Source organism: Hippoglossus stenolepis, chromosome 12 (assembly GCF_022539355.2).
Source record: "Hippoglossus stenolepis isolate QCI-W04-F060 chromosome 12, HSTE1.2, whole genome shotgun sequence".
Lineage (NCBI taxonomy): Eukaryota > Metazoa > Chordata > Actinopteri > Pleuronectiformes > Pleuronectidae > Hippoglossus > Hippoglossus stenolepis.
The window spans coordinates 18374471-18399987 of NC_061494.1; the positions used below are offsets into that span (position 1 = coordinate 18374471).

General features: G+C 43.9%; 1 protein-coding gene across 1 annotated transcript; it reads right to left on the bottom strand.

Annotated features, from left to right (window-relative positions):
• Window positions 1-836: 836 nt before the first annotated feature.
• Window positions 837-25356, bottom strand: htra1a (HtrA serine peptidase 1a). Its single transcript, XM_035172948.2, has 9 exons — window positions 24749-25356; window positions 16568-16667; window positions 15692-15896; window positions 4870-5064; window positions 4758-4790; window positions 4536-4650; window positions 3833-3890; window positions 2903-2998; window positions 837-1522 (listed from the first exon to the last, which is right to left on the bottom strand). The coding sequence occupies exons 1-9, from the start codon at window positions 25212-25214 to the stop codon at window positions 1354-1356; spliced, it is 1437 nt and encodes a 478-aa protein (XP_035028839.1). The 5' UTR covers window positions 25215-25356; the 3' UTR covers window positions 837-1353.
• Window positions 25357-25517: the final 161 nt, after the last annotated feature.

Consider the following 25517-nt stretch of genomic DNA (forward strand, 5'->3'; position numbering starts at 1 on the left):
ACATCATGGGAAAGCATTTCTCTGTAATACAGCTTCCATGTGGTGTATGGGAATGGAAAAAAGGGAGGGAGGAAGGAGGAATATGCACTGGTTATTAGAGCGCTGGTCTGCAAATCAAATGTAAAAACTGAAAAAGCCACACTGATGAAGTAGAACATATGTCCCTTTGTCTTTTAAACATATCATGAGACTCAGTTTAACCTCTGTGCAGACAGACTATTCGTTTGGGTAGATTCCAATAAAGAAAACTCAAGCTTCTGCACAGTTTTTCCATCGCAGATTTCCCCCGTTAATGTTTTTTCACTCAGGGATTGTCCTGTGTGTCTTGAAGCTGTTTGTATGGTGTGGTGGTTTCTGTTGTTCTTAAGAGGTCTACTTCACCATCTCTGTCCAACATTTATGTGGCAAGCATGTTCATGGGAGCCCCACATCTGTGGCCACTACGTCGTGGTTGGGATCTCTGTTTGGCTCGCACTCCTGTCTCTGAGGTCAGCCTTCAGAGCCCCTGGCCCAATAATCACACCAGTCGCATATCCAGCCCATATCAAATTTAAACCAGATCCTGATTGGTTTTATGTCCCCCTTGTGTGTGTGTGTGTGTGTGTGTGTGTGTGTGTGTGTGTGTGTGTGTGTGTGTGTGTGTGTGTGTGTGTGTGTGTGTGTGTGTGTGTGTGTGTGTGTGTGTGTGTGCACGAGCAACGGTTACGGAAACCGTGCATACACACACAAAGAAAATATTGTAACGTCAGCCCATCTCAAAATGTGTGTGCCTGTAAGTTTATATGTGTATAAAGTGGATGGAGATGGAAAGAGAGAAAATGAGAAAGTGAGCATGGTGAGTGTCAAAACAAAAGGTCAACCCTTTATTTCTTTTCCAGGATACAGCACAAAATCAACAACATTCTTCAGTACTTAAAAAAAGGAGTTTAGAAAACAACAATTATACAAATTAGATTTGCCCAGTGAGTCTATAAATTGTTTTAAAAGGACTGACTCTGCAAAAAGTCAATATATAAAAAATACACAAGAAGAAGCAGAGAGAAACAATAAGCCGATAACCAACGTCTTATGTTTGTGGCCGAACAGTAGTAGCAGTGATGAAAGCATTGAAGACTAAAATTGAAAACACACGTGGAAAACAAAGTAACAGCACTGCTTTTAGAGCGTCTGTGCAGTCCTTCCTTTCAAGGCAAAACCAGAATTTTCCTGGATGTGTGGCGCCACTGGCTTTTAGCCACAGGGAGAGGGTGTGTCAGTGAAGCCCATCTCCATTATAAGGTCCACTGGTGATAAGTGAAACTTAGCTCCAGCTCCTGTGGTGGGATCTTTTTTTCTTAATGTATTTTTGGAGGGTCAAGGGTCGATCTCCATTGGAACAACGGTGAGGATGGCGTCCTCGTTTCCACGGCGCACGACTACTCTCAGGGTTCCTTCCTTCTTGATGGCGGCACTGACATCGGTCGCTGTTGAGATCCTCTGGCTGTTGATGGAGATGATGACGTCGTGCTCTTTCAGGCCAGCGCTGGAGGAGGGAACAGGAGGAGAGTTGTGTTGTGGGTAAGCAGAACATGATTTTCAAGCCCTATACTCTCATCTGACATAAGAGTCAACCCCTTGACCTGGATCCACACCAAAATTGAATGAGTCCTTCCCTGACCTATACTTCATCCGTCCACCAAGGTTTGTGAAAATCCATGCAGTTGTTTTTGTGTAATCTTGCTATTACATAGTGTTGCAATAATTACGTAGGGAAACAGTAGGTTAATAGTCAACAGATGTAACAGCTCACACACACAACACATGATGTGTTTCTAATGTTTTAATAAACAAATAGAAGTTGTACATCTGTGATCTGTGAGCACAATCTTTGTCGATGTAACATCTGTTTACTTTCACGATGCAATGATAATGAAGGAATGAGAGCACAACAAGTTCAGAGTACTCGAGCAAATGAAAACATGTTGAGCAGACGCAGAAACATACTGAAGAAAACAACCTAGTAAACGTGGAATCACACACAGGCCGAGGCAGTAACCGGCCGCGGTATCAAACGCCGACTCCCGACACAGCCGCTTAATCACATCCACATGTAAACACAGACCACCACACCTTCACTTGTAACAACACGACTGCAGCTCAGTTCCCTCACTACCCTCAGCTGCTCTCACACCTCCGACGCAGCAAATGGTAGGTTCTCTACAGCAGGGTCTAGATTCCCAAAGTTAATAAAACAGCATATAAAACAGGAACGAGTTTAAAAGCTTGAAAGTGCAGGCTAGAAAATAACGCAGGGTTTAAAAGGAACCGCAGAAATGTCATTATGCAAAGAAGCAGGGGGGCGAATTGAGCGACGAGTAAACTCTGACGAGGCCTCGCAGGGGGAGACCGCTCCGGAGAGGGCTGGGTGAGCAGGAAAACCACAGAGCAGCGAGTAACCTCCCTGCATGAGGTTTAGAAGGAAACAGCTGACCTCAGCATCTCCAGAGCCTGACTGCGCTGGAGCTGTGGTGGTGGCTGATTGGAGTGGGCTGCAGTTGTGGGAGGAGGGGGGATATTTTAGAAAGGCCAGGAACTTCAGGCACGCCGGAGTGAGCTATGAATTTATGTGCGAGTGAGACAGTTGTGTAGGAGGCTGCGTGTGAGTTTCGAGTGTGTGTGTCCGTGTGCACGCTTTACAGTTGGTGGAGAGAAATGAATTAAGGGAAAGGAAATGAAATATACTGTCTATTTACATTATGAGAGGCCAGAGGGAGCCCTGTGGAGAGTGATGGGGCTCTTGTGTGGCGTTAATTGCCAAAGACAATACCCCCGCGGCTCAGAAAGAGCCAGAAACAACTCATATTTGCACTTCACCATAAAAACATACGTTTTGCAGCTAAGCGCACAAAATATCACATCTTACACTGCAGCCGGTGTCTTTGCAATGACCTCCATAACGTAGGCTCCAGAGGTGATGTCAGGGAAGTCGCGGTGTCGAGTCTTCAGCTCTTTGGCCAGTCTAGAGGTAGAAAAGAGGACATGGGTTGATACCTCTAAATTTTTCATCTGGCAAAACAACATCCAACTTTACACGGCTTATCTTTGGGGCTACACCCGCGTATCACAGGGCCAACGTACAGGGACAAACACCAAAAGTTACACTTTCATTCACAGCTACGGACAATTTAGGAAGGACTGTGGGAGGAAGCCAGAATACCTGGAGAAAACCCACTGCATGCAAATGTAACAATGCCAATTATCACACAATCCAATGTGCATTTTAATTTATTTTATTTAATCGATATAATCACACAAAATCTTTGTACAGAGTCATTATCTGCATTGTCAAGTCCTGTACACAGCTTTTTATCTCCCTTTTCTATTGGGATAGGCATGTGACATCTCGGTCATTTAAGTTTTTGTATGTAAGCCTCTCTGTTATTTTGTTTTTTAGTTTATTTGTTAGTTGAATAGTATCATATGCAAAACTACGTCTGATGTTCTATTTGTGCAGCAGCAGCTCCACATATCTAAGGAGTTGTTTTTTGCTTGGTTTGTCAGGATAAACTGAGATCGCCTCCAAAGACATTCATGTTCTGGCCTCTGCAGCAATAAATCACAAAGCAGACATCGCTAGACTCCAGCGGTTGCACAGCCTACACACACACACACACAGACGACGTCCTGCGATTCGAACTGGGAACCCCTCTTGCTGTGAGGCGGCCGTGCTAACCGCTGCACCACCGTGTCACCCTCTAGCAAAACAAACTAAAAATCTGAATGTCACACTTTAATGTTGTCCACAGTAAAACAAAGGGAATCATTCACTGCATTTCTACAGATTTCAACTCACGATGGAGTGAGAGTCATCATCCTCACACCGATATATTTCTTCTTAGCCGCTGCTCTCCCTGGAGACAGAAAACAACACAATACAAATACAATCATTCATCCTCTTGCCTCCACCACGCTGGCCTCTTGGTTTTATGAAGTCATTTACTGACCTCAGAACAATTTAAATACCCCCAGTGTGTTTTGTTTTCTGCATATGAGTGAAAGATATATTACTTTGGACCAGACTGCGGATCACTGATCGCCTCACTAATCTTAAACACGTCTCGCAGGGTCGTGTGCACATGTGCACATCTACATACTCCATCTTCTTTATGTTTCCTCATAAATTTGGAGAGTCTGGTTTGTTTTAGTTAGTTCATCACACTTGAAATTAAAGTGAAACGTCATGTTGGCAGCCACATATAAAATACATGTGTGTGCCGGTGCCGGGGCCAAAACACACTGGGGTGTAAAGCACGAACATAAAATAACACGTACTGGCATATTCCTCATTGTAGTTTATTTGTAATCTCATAACACTGTGAGGTAATGCTGGGCACAGAAAACTGAAAATGGACTCAAGAAAGCACAGAGAGATGCTGTGCTATATAAAATTGGTGCACGAGATCTTGGTCCAACTCTCGCAGCCAACTTTCAAAATTGTAACAGCTTTAGAAGCGATAAAATGAAAACACAATGAGTCAGTGAGTGACAGCTCGTACCTCGGGACTGTCTTACATAGGACTCTTCCAGGAACTCCCGAATTTTGTCTGAGGGAATCGCAAAGGAAATGCCGGCCGTCACTTTCAACGTGTTGATCCCGATCACCTCGCCATCCTGAAACAGAAAACTCCCACTTAGCTTCTTGTAAAAACACAACTCTAAATTAATATGTGGATTTTAAAATGTCATGGAAATGTAAACATGTTTTTATTTTCACTTACCAAATTTAACAGAGGCCCTCCAGAGTTGCCGTACTGTCAAAAAGATACACCACTTGTTATTTGTGTTCGCAGGAATGAGTTGCACAATAAAATGTCCTCTTCTTTCACTTACATTGATGATGGCGTCCGTCTGAATGTACTCCATGTCTGAATTGTGAAGCCCCAGCTCTCGGCCCCCTCGCTGGGTGGTGCTGACGATTCCTGTGGTGACGGTGTTCTGGAGGGAAAACGGGCTGCCGATGGCCACGACAAACTCCCCCGGCCTCAGGTCCGAGGAACGGCCCAGCGGCAGCACGGGCAGCTTGGTCTGCAGGAGAAGAAACACAAGGGGACAGCGTTCATACAACTGGAAGCCAAAGTTATTGGGAAAAAGAATGGAGTCATGAGTATGAACATGTAGAAGAGTAAGTAGCACGGCATGGGCCACTGAAACAGGCGGCTGTGGCACAGTTGGTGGAGCAGATCGTCCACGAACCAGAAGGTCGGTGGTTTGATGAATGTGTGTGTGAATGTGTGACTTTAAGTGGTCATAAATGAAACACTTGTAAATGTTGATACTAATTCCAGAAATCTTACAACAGATGAACAACAGCTGATTCTCCTGTTTGAGGTTATATACTAAAATGGTCAGCAAAAAAAATAATGACTTATATTTGGCTGTATTCTGCATGTAAAAAACATGTGTTATGATATTAATAATATGTTTAATATAAAATTCAGATTGTGTTAAAGTGTTGACTGATTTGTAAAGAGTCAAACTCAATGTTGCTTCAACTGGACTGATTCTATACAGAGCTTTCAGGACACATGATCATGTGTTTCATAATTTCAGCAAAACCTCAAGTCTCCTAAACACAACCCACTCAACGCTGCGTGGCAGTTCTCCCACGTTAAAACAATTACTGCTTTTCCACCGCAGGGAGAAGTGACATTGACGCCAAACATCTCAACTCACATGCTAATAATCCAGATCAGAAGCTTATTTGTTGGACTCTTGCTGACAAATCACTTTAATCGCATATGTGTGCCAACAAACACAGACGCCGGGGAACTGACGGATGCACAATGACGACCTTAAGCTCTCATTAACCCGGCTTCAGTGAGCAGTGGAAACCAGGCTGCAGAGAATTGTCTCTCCAGACAGAGAAAGGATATATTTATCCATCCGCAGTGACAGTTTCCTTTTCTGAATGAAATCATCACTGCCGGGCAGTGCCCACGCACAGCCACATCCCGTTGAGTGTGTGCACAGACCCAGAGCCCAGACGGCATGGCCAGCACTATCCTAGAGAAAGAAAGGGATCTGTGCTCCCCCTGTGTATCCATTTTGTTTACTCAGGGATATAAATAGGCGTCAGTGGAGGCTGCAAGGTAACTTAGACAGAAACACAAGCTGGCAAACACCGACAAAAGGATCCCGGGAAATATGCAACATGCAACACCCAGACGTATAGCAGGCAAATCACAAATCATGTTATTCTCAGTCATAAAACACGACACCTCACTGCCTGTGCATGCTTGCATACATTTTTCTCTTCTTATGGATGTCTGCAGTAGTAGACAATAAAACCCTTATAACAGACGCCTGAATTAAAATGTAGTTTATGCAAAATTTGAAAATCTTATTGTGAGAAAACATTCAACGCACACGTTCGATTCATTTGTCGGTTTGTTACGCGTCAACGATCTTGACCCTTGAGGTGAAGTTATAATTAGAAGATGACAAAGATAGTGATAGCCAGTAACTGAGAAAGAGAACCTTTCAACCGTACATTCCACCTTATACCTTACACACACACACACACACACACACACACACACACACACACACACACACACACACACACACACACACACACACACACACACACACACACACACACACACACACACACACACACACACACACACACACACACACACACACACAACTAACACAGATGTCCGAGGCCGTGCTCCTGGTGCCTGTGGGCTTGTTTGTACATTGTGGGGATGTTAAAAGCAAACACACACACACAAACGCACACAGGCTGCAGGAGTGTGTACATAAACCTGAGGAAAACATACATTTGGCAGGTGCAAACACACAAACAGGCACCTGACAGGGGAGAAGCAGTGTGTATAATCACCCCCGCTCTCCTCCCCCCTAAGAGTATAACCAGATGGAGAGAGGAAGCAAGAGGAACACACACACACACACACACACACACACACACAGCGCTGAGAGAGAGGACGTCAGATGGATGTGAGTCACTGCCAAGACCTTCAGGACTCACACTGCTGGTCACCATGATTACCATAACAGTTAGCGATACCACCGGTGCCATGGTGACTGTTGCCATCAGCTGAAAACCTTGTATCTCCAAAATGTCACCTATGAGGAATTGTCTAACTTGTCTGCTGTTAATGCAGTTTTTGCAGTTTATAGTTTATAGTCTCTGTCGTGCAAACCCCAAAACACAACACATTCAGATAAATCATGCACAAAAGCAAAATGCATCAGTTTTGCCGACGCACAAGCTGAGCAAACACTGAACGTGCACAACGTTGTGAAAGACCTTCAGCTTACGCATCGCTTACTGATCACGGCTGCTCAGCATTCTGGACTCGTGACTCGTGGAAAACCATCCCGCTGTGTAAAGTTCGACTCTGCTGACCACCCAAGTGACTCACACCCTGCTATTTCAGAAGCACTGGTACTTCACCCAATGGAGCGACAGCCACACGTGGAGGAGGGCAAGGTGAAAAGAGGGGAACAACAAACACCACAAACCACAGGAAGGGAGTTTGAGAATGTGAGACGAGTGAGTCAAACCCAGTTCTGTTTGATATTTCATCGATGCATGCAGCCCGCGCTGGACTAAAGCGGCTTCTGACCCAAATCTTTTATTTCTTTTTCTTTTTTGGGGTTTAAGATCCAAAACGGCAACAATTGGGGGAGTATCTCGGAAAAATCCTTTATAGGCAGCTGAGGAGTTCTGATGTGGTCGACGAGAATAGCCTCTAGTTTCTGAAAATGAAAGCCTCTTGTTTTGTTGGGCTGGAGACCACGTCATTGCCTCACATTGTTTTGCTGGACTTCAGTATGATGCCATCGATTTCTCTCTGACGTTCCCTAAAGCAAACCATGTTTTCCAAGTTCTTGAGAGTTCAGATATGAGATGGCGTCAGATTCAAGGAGGGGCGACTACACAGCTCTGCTTGTCTTCACCAGAGACGTAGCTGCAGGAGGCTCGTGTTGGAGATAAGTTCCAGACTTTCTTTTCCTCAGTCGTTTGTCCCTGAGCTTAGTTTTGATTTCTTCACACAAACAGATTTGATCAAAGTTAAGTTATCAGGGACACCACAGTGAAACGACAGCAGGACGGCAGACAAGCTGCAGAGTCGCTGTATAGATCTGTTATTACCTCTGCCAGGGACGTTACATTTTCATTAGCGTTTATTTAACAGGAATACTCACAATATTCTCTGTGTGCCCTTCGTGTTTGTGTTTGTCTTTGTCTTAGTGGAAGGATACGGTATGGATCGGGAAAGAACCAACTCAATTTTGGTGTGAATCCAGATCAGGGGGCAGATGCGCTCACTTTCTTTAACATTGAGAGATTGGATGTTTTTCACCAATTTAAATTGTTAATTTGTCAATTTCTCCGAGAATAATTCATGGATCTTGATAAAAATCTGGTTGTTTAGGGGACTGATATCTATGAGTTAGTGGAGATCAAAATAAAAACCTGGATGTGGTGAATTTAAATGTGTTTTCATAAGGGTTCTAAGTGGTATTCAAGGTATTTAACACTACGCCTTGGTCGATTGGAGTTTCGCTTAAAAAACCATTACACTAACAACCATTTTATGACTAGACGACCAGGTGCAAACTTTGAACCTCAGTCAAACTGGGACAGACTGTGGCCCGACAGTTTCTGAGGTGTGTACTTATATGCACACACACACACACACACACACACACACACACACACACACACACACACACACACACACACACACACACACACACACACACACACACACACACACACACACACACACACACACACACACACACAGAGGGAGAAGGTTGCCTGGGCATGAACCCTCACAACCTCGTCTGTAAATTAAAACCCACACACCTGGCACTGCTTAGATATACAGCCTCACCACTTCAAAATACACAGATCGAGACACTGAGGCTGCTTCGCTTTGGGTCAGTGTGCGTGACCCGCACTGTCTATAAGCTCAACTTCACTCACTTAAGCTCCTTTCATATACATGCGACTTCAAAGCAAGGGAAACATGCTTCTATGAGTTCTACCTTGCAATATTCATACATACACTACGTTATAGGGTTTTACTGTAGACGTCTGCCCTCGGGGATGTGTTAATGCAGATAAAATGGGGCAGGTCTCAGCGTGCTTATATATAATATGAAGTCAGGGGATCAGAAGAGCAGGCTGAGGGGTTGGAGACAGCGGACAGTAGGTGTGGTTGTTTGTGTGTCAGTCTGGATGCTTGTATGGTGTGTGACTCATGTGTATGAATGCCTGTTTGTGCAGGTTTAGCGGACTGAAAACCGTCAGATTTGTAGGGTGAATATTGTTTATATGACTTTACGAAAAAAAGTTAGCACACATTATAAGTTGAATGCCACTCAGTAGTAGGTTGGTTACAGAGCTCCGTATTTTTGAATTTGTTAAATCAATCTTTAAAAGTTAAATCATCAACGTGTTGGAGCAAGTAAAATCTATGGAGAGTCTCTGCATTGGCCTTCACATCTGCATAGCAAGCAGCACTTTATGTGCAAATCAGGCTACTGTGCCGGTAATTGGAGGCAATGGCGAGTCGATAGCCGTCTAAAGTGTGGCTACATTTCTCAAAGGTTGACAGACTAACTAAACAGTTTTTTTCTATACGTATTCATTCTAGGAGGTGAAATGAGATTTTCTGGTATTAGAGAGAAACAAGTACCTTCAACAAAATGTAATGGGTGCTGAAAACAGGGGTGAAAACATAACCTCCTTGGTGAGGACAAATATCACAGAAGTAGGTGTGAATCCAAACCACAGACAAGACATGAAGTTCATATTTCTGCTTCACCGAGCTGTTCCCTGCACTGTAGGTAACATCAACATGTTCAAATCCCACTGGCTGAGCCATATCCTCGCTGACACCAGTACGGAAACCACTATGGTTTCCATATGTTGTTGGGAAGGTTTCTGAGTCTGTGTAAGAGCAAACATATGTCTGACTTTTGCATGAGAGCTCGGAGGACTCGAGGGCGTCTCAGTTCTGGCCAGACACCACAAAACTTTGAACTGCTCCCATCACGGTGATGAGAGGAGATGAGGTCTTATGTGTTCATTTGCTTCAGGAAAACTGCCCGAAACATATGAACAACACCTCTCTTTTATCTTTAGTCTTGGGTCATTCTTATTTACACTGAGCTGAAACATTTCACTCTGAGTAACCTCTTTACAATTGACCTCATATTTGGCCCTGTGTGTGTTGGATATGGTCCAACCTTGAACTTGAACATAGACACTGTGCACGCAGAGATGATAATGGCAAGAGTAAAACCTATGAGCGTCACATTATTCCCTATAGGTTTTATATGTCTAGTGTGGTTATATTGTGGTCTAGACTATTCTTTAGGAGGCTGGGGGAGCTCACTGGAATCTGCTGCAGGAACTCCGAGGGTCCCTGGATCCCACTTTAAGAACTAAAGGGTAATAGCCCCTTTTGTGTTGCACTTTCATAAAGCCTGCACCCGGATTGTAGAGTATGACACTTGCAATAAATGAATTAGTGAGATAATAAAAGGAGCAACTGGCTCAAAGGGCAACACCTCCACCTAGAAACAGTGTTAAGTTTACTCTGGATAAACAGGGGGACACACTGTAGGTTCCAGAGACAATTCATCACAGTGAAATCTTCATGAAACTTTTTTGACTTTCTTAGTAACAAGCAAACTTTGTGTGTATTCGATTTCAGAGAAGGATTATAAAACCTCCATCAATCCATTATCTATGTCATTTACTTTACTTTTACATCATTGACGGGCGAGACAAAACTGTTTTGGGTTGGGATGCTGTCTGTCCAGCAGGCTTGAAAAACAATTACACGGCCAAAAAGTAGGCCAAGACAAAATGCATCAAGACCCGGTGTGTGTGTGCATATGTGTGTGCACACGTGCATTGGTTGTGTGTGTGATTTCTTTGGCTCTTCTCCCACCTAACTGCCTCCTTGAGCATGGGAACCATTTTGGTTGCAGGGACAATGGATGAAAGAGAGAGGATGGGTGAGGAGGAGAGGAAGATGTGATTCATTTCCCCTCGGTGTGTCTCTGAAGGACAACGTGCAGCGTCTTTCCACTTGCAATGAGCCTGTCCTCCATGTTCCTGCAGGGAGCCGTCCTAAGCCCATCTGACACACACACACACACACACACACACAATGATTTGTCTGTCAGTCCTGTTCATCCATCTCACTCTTCCTGGGGAAACATTTACTTAATGTTGCTGATGAACAGATAAACAAAACTACAGACGGCTACATGGAGGCACATTCCTCTCTTTCCTCTGAGCACATAAACACACACACACACACACACACACACACACACACACACACACACACACACACACACACACACACACACACACACACACACACACACACACATCCATACTGTATTCCAATAATAGCTCCGTCCAAACAAACCCCAGGCAAATCTCCCAGAGAGAATGATTTGCGAGTCTTGATACCAGGTGACGAGTTGCAGCACACAAACAAGCAGAGCTGTTGTTTTTCAGGCGACCATGTGGGCAACATGAGGCCGGATTTCTCTGCCACTCGTAAAGCTCAGTTTAGCACGAGGGTTCAGTTAATAGCTCGTTTTATGGGAGTCGACTTCCAAATGTTTCGGCTTCTTTTGTCTTCTTGGGGCAACTTTTCTTTTCACTGCCTGGGATTCGATGAAAATATAAACTGAACCTTTAATAAAAAACTCCTCTTGCTTTTTGAGACATTCTTTCTAACGATGGTAGATTTAGCTAGTGGAATTTGTAGTATTTTTATAAAACAATGAGTCATTAGGGAAGAAGCAAACTAAGCTGCGGTCAGTTGTGCACTGAACTCTAGATAATCTGCTGAAATTACTTTTTGAAAGGTAGATATATATACACACAGTGTATTATATATCCCAAAAGCTCTTATTCCTTCTACACACCCACACATACTGTGTCTATGCTTGCTGAACTATGACAGGATAATCACCGTTTGGAGGAGTGGTTCAGCAAATGTTCAGCTGCACCACGAACAATTTCTCTTGTTTCTGTGCTACAAAGTGACCCCAGTATAGCAGAATAAAATCATCCAGACCTGTGACTGCATCAAGTGATAAAATGATCTGGGATGTCACGGAAACTTTTCTTCACAGTCAGTTTGAGTGTTTTGACATTTTTCCAAAACGGTATAGCCTGTGGAAGTTAACCATCAGTCAAATGTCTTTCAACAAGTCAGAGAGCGTCAGAGTCAGAGCGAGTCCATCCAGGTAAAAGTGAAACGCATCCAAATCAGGGAAAGTGTTTCCAACCTGGGTGTGAATTGTGTTAAAGGACTTTTAAAGCCTAAGAACAACAAGTTCTATCTTTATTGGGCTGTTGCCACATCACACAGTTGACTCATTAGCCTATTAGCTCACACAGTACTGCAGACATATGGATCCATTTTCCAGGCCTTGACCACATCTCTCCCTCTCTCTCTCTGTCCCTGTTGCTTTCTCTCTTCCTCTCTGACTCTCTGCACAGGAACAAGTGAGTGCAGCACCCCCCCTTTCCTTTCCCCTCTGAAGTTCCAGCTGCTGTATAGACAGACTAATGTATTCCCCAGAGCTGAAGGGCAGACCACAGCCCAGGGAGCAGACTGGGCCTCGCTACCAATAAAATCATTTCAACAGAGACAAGAGAAAAAAAGAGAGAAGCGAGGCGTCATTCTCAGGAGAAGTTAACTTCCTCACTCATAAACTGGTGCAATTGTTAATTGAATATCTGTGGCTGATTATGTATTAACCACAGTCGGCTACAGTATGCTCAGGGAGGGAGATGGAAATGACAGAGGGAAGATTTAAGAGCAGTGTTCAGTACCAATCAGAATATGAATTCATTAACTCACATATGGCAAATCTGGTACATGTGCGGCCACATTTAAAGTTTGTGTGTACAATAAATTTAGAAAATCTTTATTCTTAAACTCAATTTTTTGCCTTTTTCCTTCCTTGTCACTTGCTGCTGAGGTTTACTGCTTAGGACCTGAAATGTAGGACTTAACGGATAAGTTCACAGTTATTAGGTCTATCTAAATCCAACTTTCACATGACCATAAAGAGTTTTCAGTATCTGTAACTGTCCAGTCGGTTCTTAGCGATGACCTTCTGAGTCATTTTCGACAGTCCTATAGTTTTCTATAAAACACGTCCAAACATGGCTGCAATGGTCTGAATTTAACAAAACTTCTCTTCAGTACCAAAGTCGTCCTTTTGTTTCCCAGACAGTGTCTTTGTGGAGCTGCAGTGGAGGGACAATGAGCAAATTGGAGATTTTGTTACTGAAAATACCATAATTTATGCAGATGACCAGAGGATTTGACAAACACAGACTGCTCAGATTAGCCATGTATTTTTACACAGAATGAAAAATAAGGAATTCCGTCCCCCATTGCTTCGCCTCCACAGAAATAGACTTAGTCTCTCTCTCTCTCTCTCAGCGACTAATAGGTGTTTCAATGAATACATGGGCGAGCAAGACTTAAGATACTGAAATTAAAGACCCTGTAGCAACAGAAAGGTGTTGGGATGACTATATTTACACTTTTAAATGTAATGATAAAATGCATTTTCACTCATCCCCCTACCTTCTCATTAGAACTCACTCATCCTCTAATTCCCCTCTTCATCAACTCTCACTACTCTGAAGTGCGTACACCCACCCACCCACGCACACACACACACACACACACACACACACACACACACACACACACACACACACACACACACACACACACACACACACACACACACACACACACACACACACACACACAGATCACCTGAGGAATCACCCTGATTCAACTTCACACAGTGACTTAGCCTCTTTATCAAAACGAGTATAGACACGGTGTTGAATTTGTTTTTACACCTCAGATACAGCTCCCTCTCATTTGATTCAACCAGACGGTGACATGCAGAGGAATGCAACGACTACACTCTAAGTGAAAAGCTGGGAAATATATCTGTAACGTACACGCGAACATTTCTGCAACAACATGAAGAATCCGTCATTCCAGGAATCTGACTGTACACAGCACAGGCTGAGCGTGTGATGTAAACAACTACGAGAGAGAATGAGGACCAGCCTGTCATCAACAGACGGAGCGGCTTTTTATTACAGGATGAGCAAAAACAAAGCATCTGTCACTGCTCTTTTCCGCGCTCTTCCCTCACACTGTCGGCCCGAACAAAACCTCTGTGTTTCGGCCTTTCTTTCAGATCCCGACGTCTTTGTAAAACACCTCGAGTTGCTGTCATAAGCATCTATTGAGCTGCGTCATCCAGCCATGAGATGAGCTCCACAATGCATCCCGCTCGCTCCCCGTCAATCGGCCCTGGCTTTGTGCCACGCATTCCTCCTTCACTGTGATTAACATGTAACGTTGTGGATCCCACTCGTACAGTAGAAACAGACAGGGACAGACAGGGACAGACAGGGACAGACAGGGACAAAGAGTTGTCCTCCTCTGCAGGAAAATGTTTACCTCTGTTCTTCTAAATATCATTTCTGGCTTTAAACAGGTGATGTGTTTCCAGCGCTCTGTAATAAGCGAGTGTCTCCACACGCTGCTCGGGAGAAGAAGTGTGTGATGTATGTCGGTTGTTTTTGCAGCCTGTTGTGTTTGAACACTGACAGGATCAGGACTGACAGCCAGACAGCTGCTTCTTAAAGACCTGTTTGGCTGCACCTGCATTCTCACTTTACTTCACTCACGCTCTGAATAATCTCCAAGATTTAGAAACATTTTCATGCCAGACTTCCATCTCACGGCTTTCAAACTTACCAACCGTTAAACGGAAGAATTACTGTGTGTGTCAATGTTTTGATCTCACACCACCAGCTGATGGAAAACGTTGCCAGGAGAACCTTTGGCTGTTTTCTCTTTCCAAGTGACTCGTAAATCTTTGCACTTGCAAAAGTTAATGTGTGAAACAAATGTTTGTCCAGTTCTATTAATCTCATCATGGAGTCCGACTAGTTTTCTTTTATCACACGAGTCAAACAATTTCTCCGCACAAAACACAAACAGTGATTCTTCTTTTAGGTTGTTTTCGGTCCAGACGACATTTTGGCTGTTCTTTATTAACAGCTCTCTGCCAATGGATTCATTCATTCACCCAATTGAAAAGAAATAGAAACCATTTTGTGTTGCTCAGTGTTGATATTGAGGTGGTGCCCAAAAACAAATCAATGTATGGTCACTGAGAAGTGTAGAAATACTTTTGTTTCATTGGGAAACTGTGGCAGGTCAGAGGTCATCAGTTCAGTGGGCTCCTCCCTTCATATGTGACCCAGAAAAGAAAGTGTAGTAAATACCAGGTCTGGACAGGGTCAAAGAATCGAAAGCAGAGCTGGAAGCCAACAGATGGAGAATAGAAAGTGTAGTGCAAAAGTGCACTACACTAAAGGAACAGTGTCACATCATTTGTTTTCTTTCCCTGTCTTTAAACTAAGTTCAGCTAATCACCTCCTGGCTCTTGCTCCAAATTGTACATATGGACATGACACTGTTAATTTTCTCATCTCATTCTCAGCAAGAAAGTGAATACTCCGCTAAATGACCTGACTACTAGAGGGAGGGACCAAATCGAAGTGAGCTCTGTGACTGACCGGTGCATCAATCTTGATGAGGGCGATGTCCGATTTCTCGTCCACGTCTTTGATTTTCGCGTCATAGGAGGCGCCGCCCTTCAGCTCCACTTTCACCCGGTGTTTATTGGCCACCACGTGGGCATTGGTCACAATCTGGCCATCTTCTGCCACAATGAAGCCAGAACCGCTGGCCACTGCCACCTCTCGCTTGGAATAGGTCATCCTGTGGAGTGAGGGAGACAATGGTTGGAGGGAGGAGGAAGGGGATAGAGAGTATTAGTGTTGACTCCTTCAACAGGCGTCTTCTAGGAAAACAAAGAAAGACATCAAAACCTATGTATGCTGCACCAGTGGTGTGGGACTGAAGTTGAGGCGTAAATATATAAACAGCACAGGCAGGAAAGTATTCGAAGGTGAGCTGGAGAGATTAAAAGAAACATTTCAGCCTTAATATACAGAAAAACCTCGATGAAAAGCTGCTTTCAAGTCAACCCCAGAAGCAACAGAGGAGGAGGGAAGAAAGGAGAAGGTAAGAGGCAGATCTGAGTGAGAGAAAGATGGAGGATCAGACACTGAAAGCACTTTACAGACGGAACAGAGACGACTCGAAGACGAAGAATCAGAGACAAACGAGAGGCAGAGATGAGAGAAACAGCGAAAAGAAAAGATGTGGGAAAAAAGGCTGAAGCTGGGAGAGAGGTACGCTGCCGACTGCAGTGACCTGGGTGAATCCACAGGTGGGCTGTAAATTTTAGTGTGTTGCAGTCTGGCCCATACACACACACACACACACACACACACACACACACACACACACACACACACACACACACACACACACACACACACACACACACACACACACACACACACACACACACACACAGCTCTTACTTGCGGTAGAGTTCAATGTGAACTACAGACGGAGCAATTATCTCCACCACGTCGGCGATGAAGTTGTATTTGTGTCTTGGGCTGTCTGGATTGTCCTGACCTGGAAACACAACACACACACACACACACACACACACACACACACACACACAGACAGGATGTTGAATGAGTAACAACAAATAGAAAACATACTGCATAATGTCAGAGCTGTGTGAGAGGAGCAAACCTTTATCATAACACAGAGCAGGAAAAGAACAGACGACAGTTCATCTGCGGTCGAGACTGTCTAGCTCAGGTCTGACACATGCTTACATGCTCATTTACAAACACAGAGCCCTGGAAATAAAGAATTGAAATAAATACTTAACCTTCACCCTTACCCCATGGTCCTTAGTACAAAAACTACTCTCACACACATATACTGAGAGTGAAGAGTGCCAAATGAACTGAATCACCCACCACACCATCTACCCAGCATTGGGCATGTCAGGAAACGTTGACGGATTTACCTGGTAATTAAGTCCTAGCCAGAAGACAGTTTAACCAAAGCTATGAATCAAGACTCCCCAGAGCTTTCCCTCGGAGCTTTTCATCCCTTCGTTCGTAAGCCCTCATTTTGCCACGTACCTCCAACTATTCTGTCTCACAAGGAACAGTTTCAGTCATTACATTCTCCTGCAGGACAGAATTTGCGGAAAGTCAAAGGCAGAAGAATAATCCCCGGGATATCAGTGATTACAGTGAAGGGTTAAGGAAAGAGAAAGAGACTTTCCGCTTGAGGTGCCGTTAAGCTAACACCAACATGGAGTCAGGGCCATGACGGGTTCCACTAAATAATATAGAATGAAAACATCTGTCAAACCACGAGAGAGAGAGAGAGTCTGGTGCTATATGATCAATGGATAACATTCAACTGTCAAATCTATCCATCTATCTATCCATCTATCTATCCATCTATCTATCTATCAAGCTTACTAGTTTGCTAGCTATCTAAGGCTGTACTTTGCCAAATCATGCTGTGCGGTGGGCGCCAAATGCTAACATACTGTAGTTTACCCTTTTCACCAATTAGTTTAACATATTGACTCGATGGCATTAAGCTAATTAACACTAAATATAAAATACATGATAGGAATCTTATTTGGGCATAAACCAAGGAACGTAAAGTCGTAAAATACAGCCCTGCGATACGATGGCGACCTGTCCACAAACAACCATTATATATGCTATTGTACTGTATACGGTATGTATATATATATATCACATTCTATAAGGACAATTTAACTTAGTCTCAAATTAACCTAACCCCAAAGTGCATGTCTTTGGACTGTGGGAGGAAATCACAGAAAGGCCCTGGCAAAGTTAGGATTCGAGTCGGAAACCTTTTTCGCTGTGAGGCAACAATACTAACCACTGTTCCACTGTGCCGCCCTTGGAAGCATGGACGCCCGTTCAAAATGTCATAGCAATCGATTTAATAGTTATTGAGGTTTCTTTTAGTCTGGGCAGAAATGGTGGCCTGATAGAACTACATTGCCATCCCTTGAGACGTTTTATTAGAAAATGAAACCACTTTTCTCCAAATGTCCACATAGAAATTCCTTGAAATTTAAAGCTACTAATCAAATATTGAATTTTATAAATGTCAAACAAGGTTTTTATCACAGTAAGAAAGACGACTAATGGAAATGTGATGCTATAGCTTCACACCCGTGGGTTTGTTTCGGCTCTAATAGGATTCGACTGGATCGAGAAGGCCCAGTGTCCAGAATCTGTTTCTGGAGCGTTCACACAGTCTCTCAGTCTCTTCAGCTTCACCGACGACAACGACTGCTGCCTCCTCACACACTGGAATTTACAACCCGACACACACGAGCGAGGAAATGTGATGATGGAAGTCCTATAAGCTCAGTGGTGACGATTTGACTGAAATATGAAATAATAAATCAAAAGTTGCTCAAAGCTCAGGAACATGAGACGGCCAGACGTATAATTTTGCAGCTGAACTGAGATTAGAAAGGCTCTACTGTCGTAGAATGGTGTTGACTTACGATTCAAACTGAAAAGCAGCTGTCTTTTCATACGCCAATAAATTACTAATTCATCTTTAACTTTTAACTCCTGAGAGCCAGAGTCGTGTGGAGGGGAATACGGATGTAAAGCTTCCTGATCAGTGTCTGATCCACGTGTCTGCAGCTACTGAACTGATGCCAGGGACACGTGATGGACGACTGCAGGTTCAGGTGAAGTTTCTCTGTTCATCACTTTCACATCATTTGATACATGGTTTTTAAAAATCCATCTTACTGCCATATATACACATAGTCTATATAATAATATATTTGAAGGAGGCCCTGTCATCGCAGAGAGGCACTGAAGAGGAAAATGAAAATGATTCACGACTATAATACAATGAGGAAGATGATGACACTTCTGCTCTGCGGTAAATTAAACGCTGTGACCTGATGAAATTAAAATTCAACACATATGGAAGCCATGATGACTGATGGTCGGGAACGGAGTGAGTAAATGACTCCTACTTAAAGACTGCAGTCGTGTTAACAATCAGTTGACAAAGATCACGCCTAAAACATTATTCCTGGAGTCAAATCAAGAATCCAATGAGAGGAAAACCATGAAGCTGCTCCTTTCTTCTGTCTGTTTCACACACACATACTCAAAGCCCCCCTGCCTTCATCACCCCATATACCCATTACCCTCCCCTCCCCGCACATTGACCTTCACCACAAGAATCCCCGCTCAAGATCTCAGCCTCCATTCTTCCTCAGTTTTCCCATACATAGTACCTGCTGTTTTATTGGCGGCTGCAGGAGGAAGCAGCTTTTTCTTCTTCTTGACACTGGAGACACTCGATGTGGATACAGTTAGGTCAAACTGGGTCAAACGGAAGCACCAGAGCCATGAGACACAGAAACTAAACCACTGAAGTACTGTCACAGTTATGTGTGCGCTTGAATTCGGCTCAATACGCTTCTTCAGTGAATCAGATGTGAACATTAGTGCACTAAAGTGTAAGATTATGACACATTTGGTTTAGATGAGGCTCTGCTTGTCTGCAGTTAAGATGTTCTTCTTTCTGTTGTAAACTTTGCCAAGGAGGTTATGTTTTCACCCCTGTCCGTTGATTTCTTTGTTGGTTGGTTGGTTTGTGAGTTAGTTGGTTGGTTGGTTTGTGGGTTTGTGGGTTGGTTGGTTGGTTTGTGGGTTGGTTGGTTGGTTTGTTGGTTGGTTGGTTGGTTTGTGGGTTGGTTGGTTGGTTGGTTTGTGGGTTGGTTGGTTGGTTGGTTTGTTGGTTTTTCAGCAGGATTATGCAAGAACTATAAAACGGATTTCCACGAAACTTGGTGTTAAGGGAATCATATTTATAAGTGTGTTCGAACCCACACTTATAAGTTATTTGGACTCTAACTAACCTATTTTTTCCATTTCTAAAATACACAGACGCACAGTGGAGACCAGGTTTCAGGATAAATTCAAAACACAATCATTTCAATGTTTGCAGAGATTTATCATGATCCAACTTTAACGACAGCAGAGAGAGCAGAGAGGAGGTATGGACAGAAGGAAATAACATCAGGTTTGTTTGTCTCGTCAGTGTGATCGGAGGGAGGAAAGAGGACAAACGAACAAAACGTTTCCATTCTGAAGTCAGAAGAAAGATGGAATCACGGGAAAAACTGTGCATGAAAGAGGCTGCAGCGAAGGTGGTCGAGCAGAAAGAGAAGTAAGCGAGAGAATCGCAGACGTGCGGAACAGGAAGGAGAATAGACGAGGAAAACAGACAGACAGACACACGTGTAGAAACAGGAGCAGGAGACTGACAGAACGACATAAAGCACAAAGATGATATTTTAATATTATGTGCGGTTTAGACAGGTTGCAGAAGAATGTGCACGCTCAGCGCAATGTCATCCGCCTGAGTCACAGGGTGAATTCTGCCACATCTGCTCGCTAGAAGCTATAGATGCAAAGTTCAGTGTGAATGAAGTCTAAACAGATGGTTAGTGAATCAGCAACTTTAGTCACACACATTCCTCGTATTAGGTTCTTGTTATGCAGCCAATGAATGAAGTTCTGAGTCAAAAATCATCCAACATCCTGGTAATCTAGTCCATCAGATACCGTTGTCAGTATAACCCTCCAATTCTCCACCGTCACTACCGATGATGGCTTGAAAAGGCCCAAAAAGTTTAAACAAAATAGGTCACAGCAATATTTGACCCAATTTTCTATGCCACAGTGAACAGCTTGAAAAATCACCATCTTTAACGTCCAGACACGAGATGAGATCACGCACAGTGTACTTGCATGTGTTTTCTTAACATGGGGCCTGGTTGCAGGGCAAGTTAAAGGTGCTCGGAGAGAGGGTCGAGTTTCTTTTCATCCACAGAGCCAACGGCCTTAATCACATCGGATGCTGGGCTAACTTTACGAAAAGGCGAGACCCTGGATGCCACTGCAGATATCACTATTCCCCAAAGCATCCGGCGGATCTCAGGTACCAAATGAAATGTGACCTGTTTTATTGCAGCGATGGAAAGTTTCCCTGAGTGCCGGGGAAAATCAATGGCGCTCACCGCAGTCTTGTCTCTGGTTCAGACATGGTTAGCTGTCTAGGAATGACTTCACCATAGAAGTTGCTTACACGACTGACAAACAAATGTGGCGATTCTGTCAGCACCGCCGCCGCACCCATGCCGTTTTTTGATCTACACAAACCTTTCCCCAAAAATGTGGGTTGCTAATTTTGTGTTTTTTCCCCGGCATCCCTTTGCCTGTTTGAAACCGTCAGAGGAGGGACTGTGGCTTTGAGTCAGCGCCACACATTCCTTCATGTTACTGTAAAGTGTGATTTACGAGTGACAACAGAAAGACAGGGAGGAAGAGAGACACTCAGGGAGGAAAAGACAGAGAGGAGGACGGAGTTTGGGGGGTAGTTCAATGCTCTGCTGGATCAACAGTTTGAGGTCAACTTCTCCTCACAGCTCTTCTGCAGAACTTCAATATCTTCCTTCCAGTCGTTTTCAGGATCTCCAGCCACTGGAGCTCAAGATCAGCGCCGAGGAAGAATATTTCTTTCTCCTTTACTTTCATCATCATCATCACATCTTCGAGCTCCCACTCCGTCTCTGGCTCTTGTTTTCTTCGCCACAGACTTCATCGCGTTGACCAAGTCGTCTCTGGCCTGACACACCTGTGAGGTACCAGACTCCATCCGCTCCACCACCTTCTTTCTTTCATTTTCCCAGCTGAGTTCCTTGTTGGCGATCTGTTGCTCCAGACCATTGTTCCCAGCAGCCAGCTGCCTCTTCAGACCAGCGTGTCCTGAAGCCAGAGCAGCGTTCTCTGAATGAACTTAACAAGGGTCTACTGACGGTCGTTGGTGGCAGTTTAAGAGAGTTAAAAAAACACATCTGCACTTATGCCACCCAACATGGCTCATATGATATATATATAATATAATCTCTTGAAACAATATTAAACTATAGATAATTATTTCTCCATACAAATTCAAACACACACACACACTGAGAAAACTGAAGACAGATACAATGACTTTACCACCTGTTTCCTCACACGTGTGCAAGCGTGTGCATCTGATAGTTTTTAAGCTAAATCACACACACACACACACACACACACACACACACACACACACACACACACACACACACACACACACACACACACACACACACACACACACACACACACACACACACAAAGGTTTCTGCAGCTGTCCCTATTAAACTCTGCATCGACTTCCATTCATTCTGGACAGCCTGACCAAAACCTTATTGTTAACCTTAACCATGACCAGTTCATCCTTAACTTCAACCTTAACCTAACCACGACTCACATCTGACCTCAAACCCTAATCATGATCTCAGAAAGGACGTTTTGCCTGATTAGAACTGGGCTTTGGTCCCAGTGAGGTGTACTGGTCCTGACAAGGTCAGTATTTATGCTGGAAAAGGTCCTAAAGAGGCAACAAGAACAATACACACACAGTACTAATGATGATGAATGGCTCATTCATTGAACTGTACAGAATCACACTCTCACTGTGCAGCGGAGGTGAAGAACGATGTCTGCTTATGATTGAGCTCCACTGATTAGGATGAAATGCTTTTCACATGACACTGATATAGTACAGCTCCACACGGAAACGCTCACATTTCCCGATTATTACAAATGCATCACTTCAGAGCTGTTTCGTAAAAACCAACACAACCTGTCAAAAGTTTAAGAACGCCTACATTTTTCCTGTTTTTATTGAGATTTCAGCAGCTTCAGTCTGGAGAATAACCTTAAGTGGTGCAAAGGTAAGTGCTAAACTAAGCAAGGCTAAAAAAGACAGGCCTTGCCTCATGGGACAACACCATACTACAGAAAGTAATGCATATTGTTCTCAGAATGGTGAGAAAGTAACAAAAGTAGAAATCCATTTCATCACCCAAAACTTTGGGAGAAAGTAACAGAGGACGGCGTCACGTGATGGAAGTGAAGCACAGTCGAGTGAAAACTCCACCACAACAGTCCCCTCGTGAAACTGCATTTAAATTCAATAGATCCAGATTTTTGTTTGGATTTGCATCAAATCAAACCCACTCTTAAATATCAGTCCATCCTAAAGATGCCTGAAATCAACCAAAAATAAAGAAAAACAAGATATCTCACAATGTTCCACTGAGTTTTGTGGTAATCTTTCCAGTAGGAAAACATGACCTCCTTGGCTGAGGTAACCATGGAGCTGGTTTGGGATGAACTGAGAAGAAGAGGGGAACATTTGTGGGAACAAGAGTAAAATCAATACTTGATTTCAATGGTAGAGAGAACGGAGTGAGTTCTTCTGCTGGATGAGTTAAATTTTGGATTAAATTTAGTTCAACAAGGAGATTCAATGATTCCAATTATTTGTTTATTGTCTTTAATTTCAGAAACACTGACACATTGAACAGTCGGGTCCAAAAGTCTGAGATCACTTTCTCTGAGACTTTTGGACCCGGCTGTTAATCTAAATAGCTGGAAAAACTTCTCAAACTTTATGGTTCATTCTTATCAGACTTTGAAAATTCTTTTGTGTCCAGCTAATGTTCAGCAGACTAGCCTGGCACGGACTGCATTGAAACAATCACAGAGATTACAGCCATGTGACTGCTGCTATAATGCATGCCAGAGATTATCCACAGGCTCAAATCAAGCTTATACATCATGACTTCATTATTCAGGAAAGGCTACTCTGATCAAAGTCTAATTGTAATGCAGGAACAAGAGGGACATGCATTGAATGGTGGCTCTTGTTATCCCAGACACACGGGGACTGTGTGCCACTGAATGCAGCTTCTAGTCATAATAGCATCTGTGTCAAATTCAATCCACAGTGGTCCAGGACAGGATGTTCGAGAGCAAGTGGAGGAGAATGAAGGTGAAATGAGAAGAAACAGCAAACAGCCTATTTTGGGATATTTGAACCAGAAGATGCAGAGGTTGGAACAAAGATTTAAATTGCAGGAGAACAGACATAATGTCTCACACATAACAACCCACGACTGTTCATACTATGGGTGGAAGTAAGTCACGACACGATGTAATACGCACGATGTGATCCACGATACAGCGATTCTGCGATAATCGAATTATTGCAAGACAATCAGAAAACGATACATCATGATATCTGTCTAACTGAAGAATACAAAATGCCGAAAAATGCAGGATTTGTGTATTTATTCACTTTATTCAGTTTCAGAGTTTGACCCAAACTCAGATGAAAGTCTTATGTTTGTCTTTAGTCTTTAACAAACACACTGTAACTTTACAATATCCAAATATAGTATATCAATATATATCAATAAACCGTTCAAACTTATATAAAAGTCACACAAGTGAACAGTAATCAGGTAAATTCGGCTTCAATTTGTGAAAAACATAAAATGACTATAAAATTTTCATTGCAGATAAACCAGGTAGGATGAACGCAAAGTTTTCTAACTTCACTCTGCACTAAAAAATCTCTGCACACAAAGAATTGAAAAGCGAAAGTACATCGTAGAACTGTTTGAGGAGAACTTAAGATAGATAGATAGATAGATAGATAGATAGATAGATAGATAGTTTTGGGTTCTCATTGACCCAGAACCAAAGCCACAGGACCGTTACCTTTCCCGCAGGCTCCCCGCTGGATGAACAGAACAGGTGGCTGCTGCAGCTTCTCCGCCCGGCGGCTCACCCTCTTCAGCTCGCAGATGTTCCGGTAGGACACCCCGTCGCTGCCGCACGCCGGGTCGGCAGCTTTGCACACGCACGTCCCGCTCTTGCTTCTCCTCCTCACCGTGACCGTGTACGCCACCCCGCCGGGGACGGAGCACTCCAGCCCCTCTCCGCACACCGGGTCCCCGAGCTTCCCGTTGCCGCCGCACGCCTCCCCCTCGCCGGACGCGCACACCGAGCAGCAGTGGCAGGCGTCGAGGGTCTGTCCCGTCGGGCAGTCCGCGGGGACCCGGGGACACAGAGACTTGTCGCAGCGAGCGGGACATCCGATCACATACCGGCTGGAGGATTGCGCGTCTGCGGCCGGCGCGGACGCGAAGGCTGCGATTACGCACAGCGACAGTGACCAAAACATGTTTTTAAAAAAAAAGTTTCAAAGAGTTAAATAAAAAGTGAGAAAGAGTTGAGAAAGCCCGCTCTGTGCTGCAGTGTTACGGGAGGAGAGAGCTCAGTAGTGTGCGTCTCTTCGGCTGGAGGAACATTTAACTCTCGCTCTGCTCAGCCAATTACGCGCTTCACGTTTTTTTTTCACTGGCACCGCATCATAGAGGCGAGGATAATCACAACAAGCCCTGTGATTGGTGGGTTCTCTGTAACGCAGCAGACGGAGGAGCTGCTCTTCACTTTGCTGATGTGACTCCAGAGGAAAACCACAAGG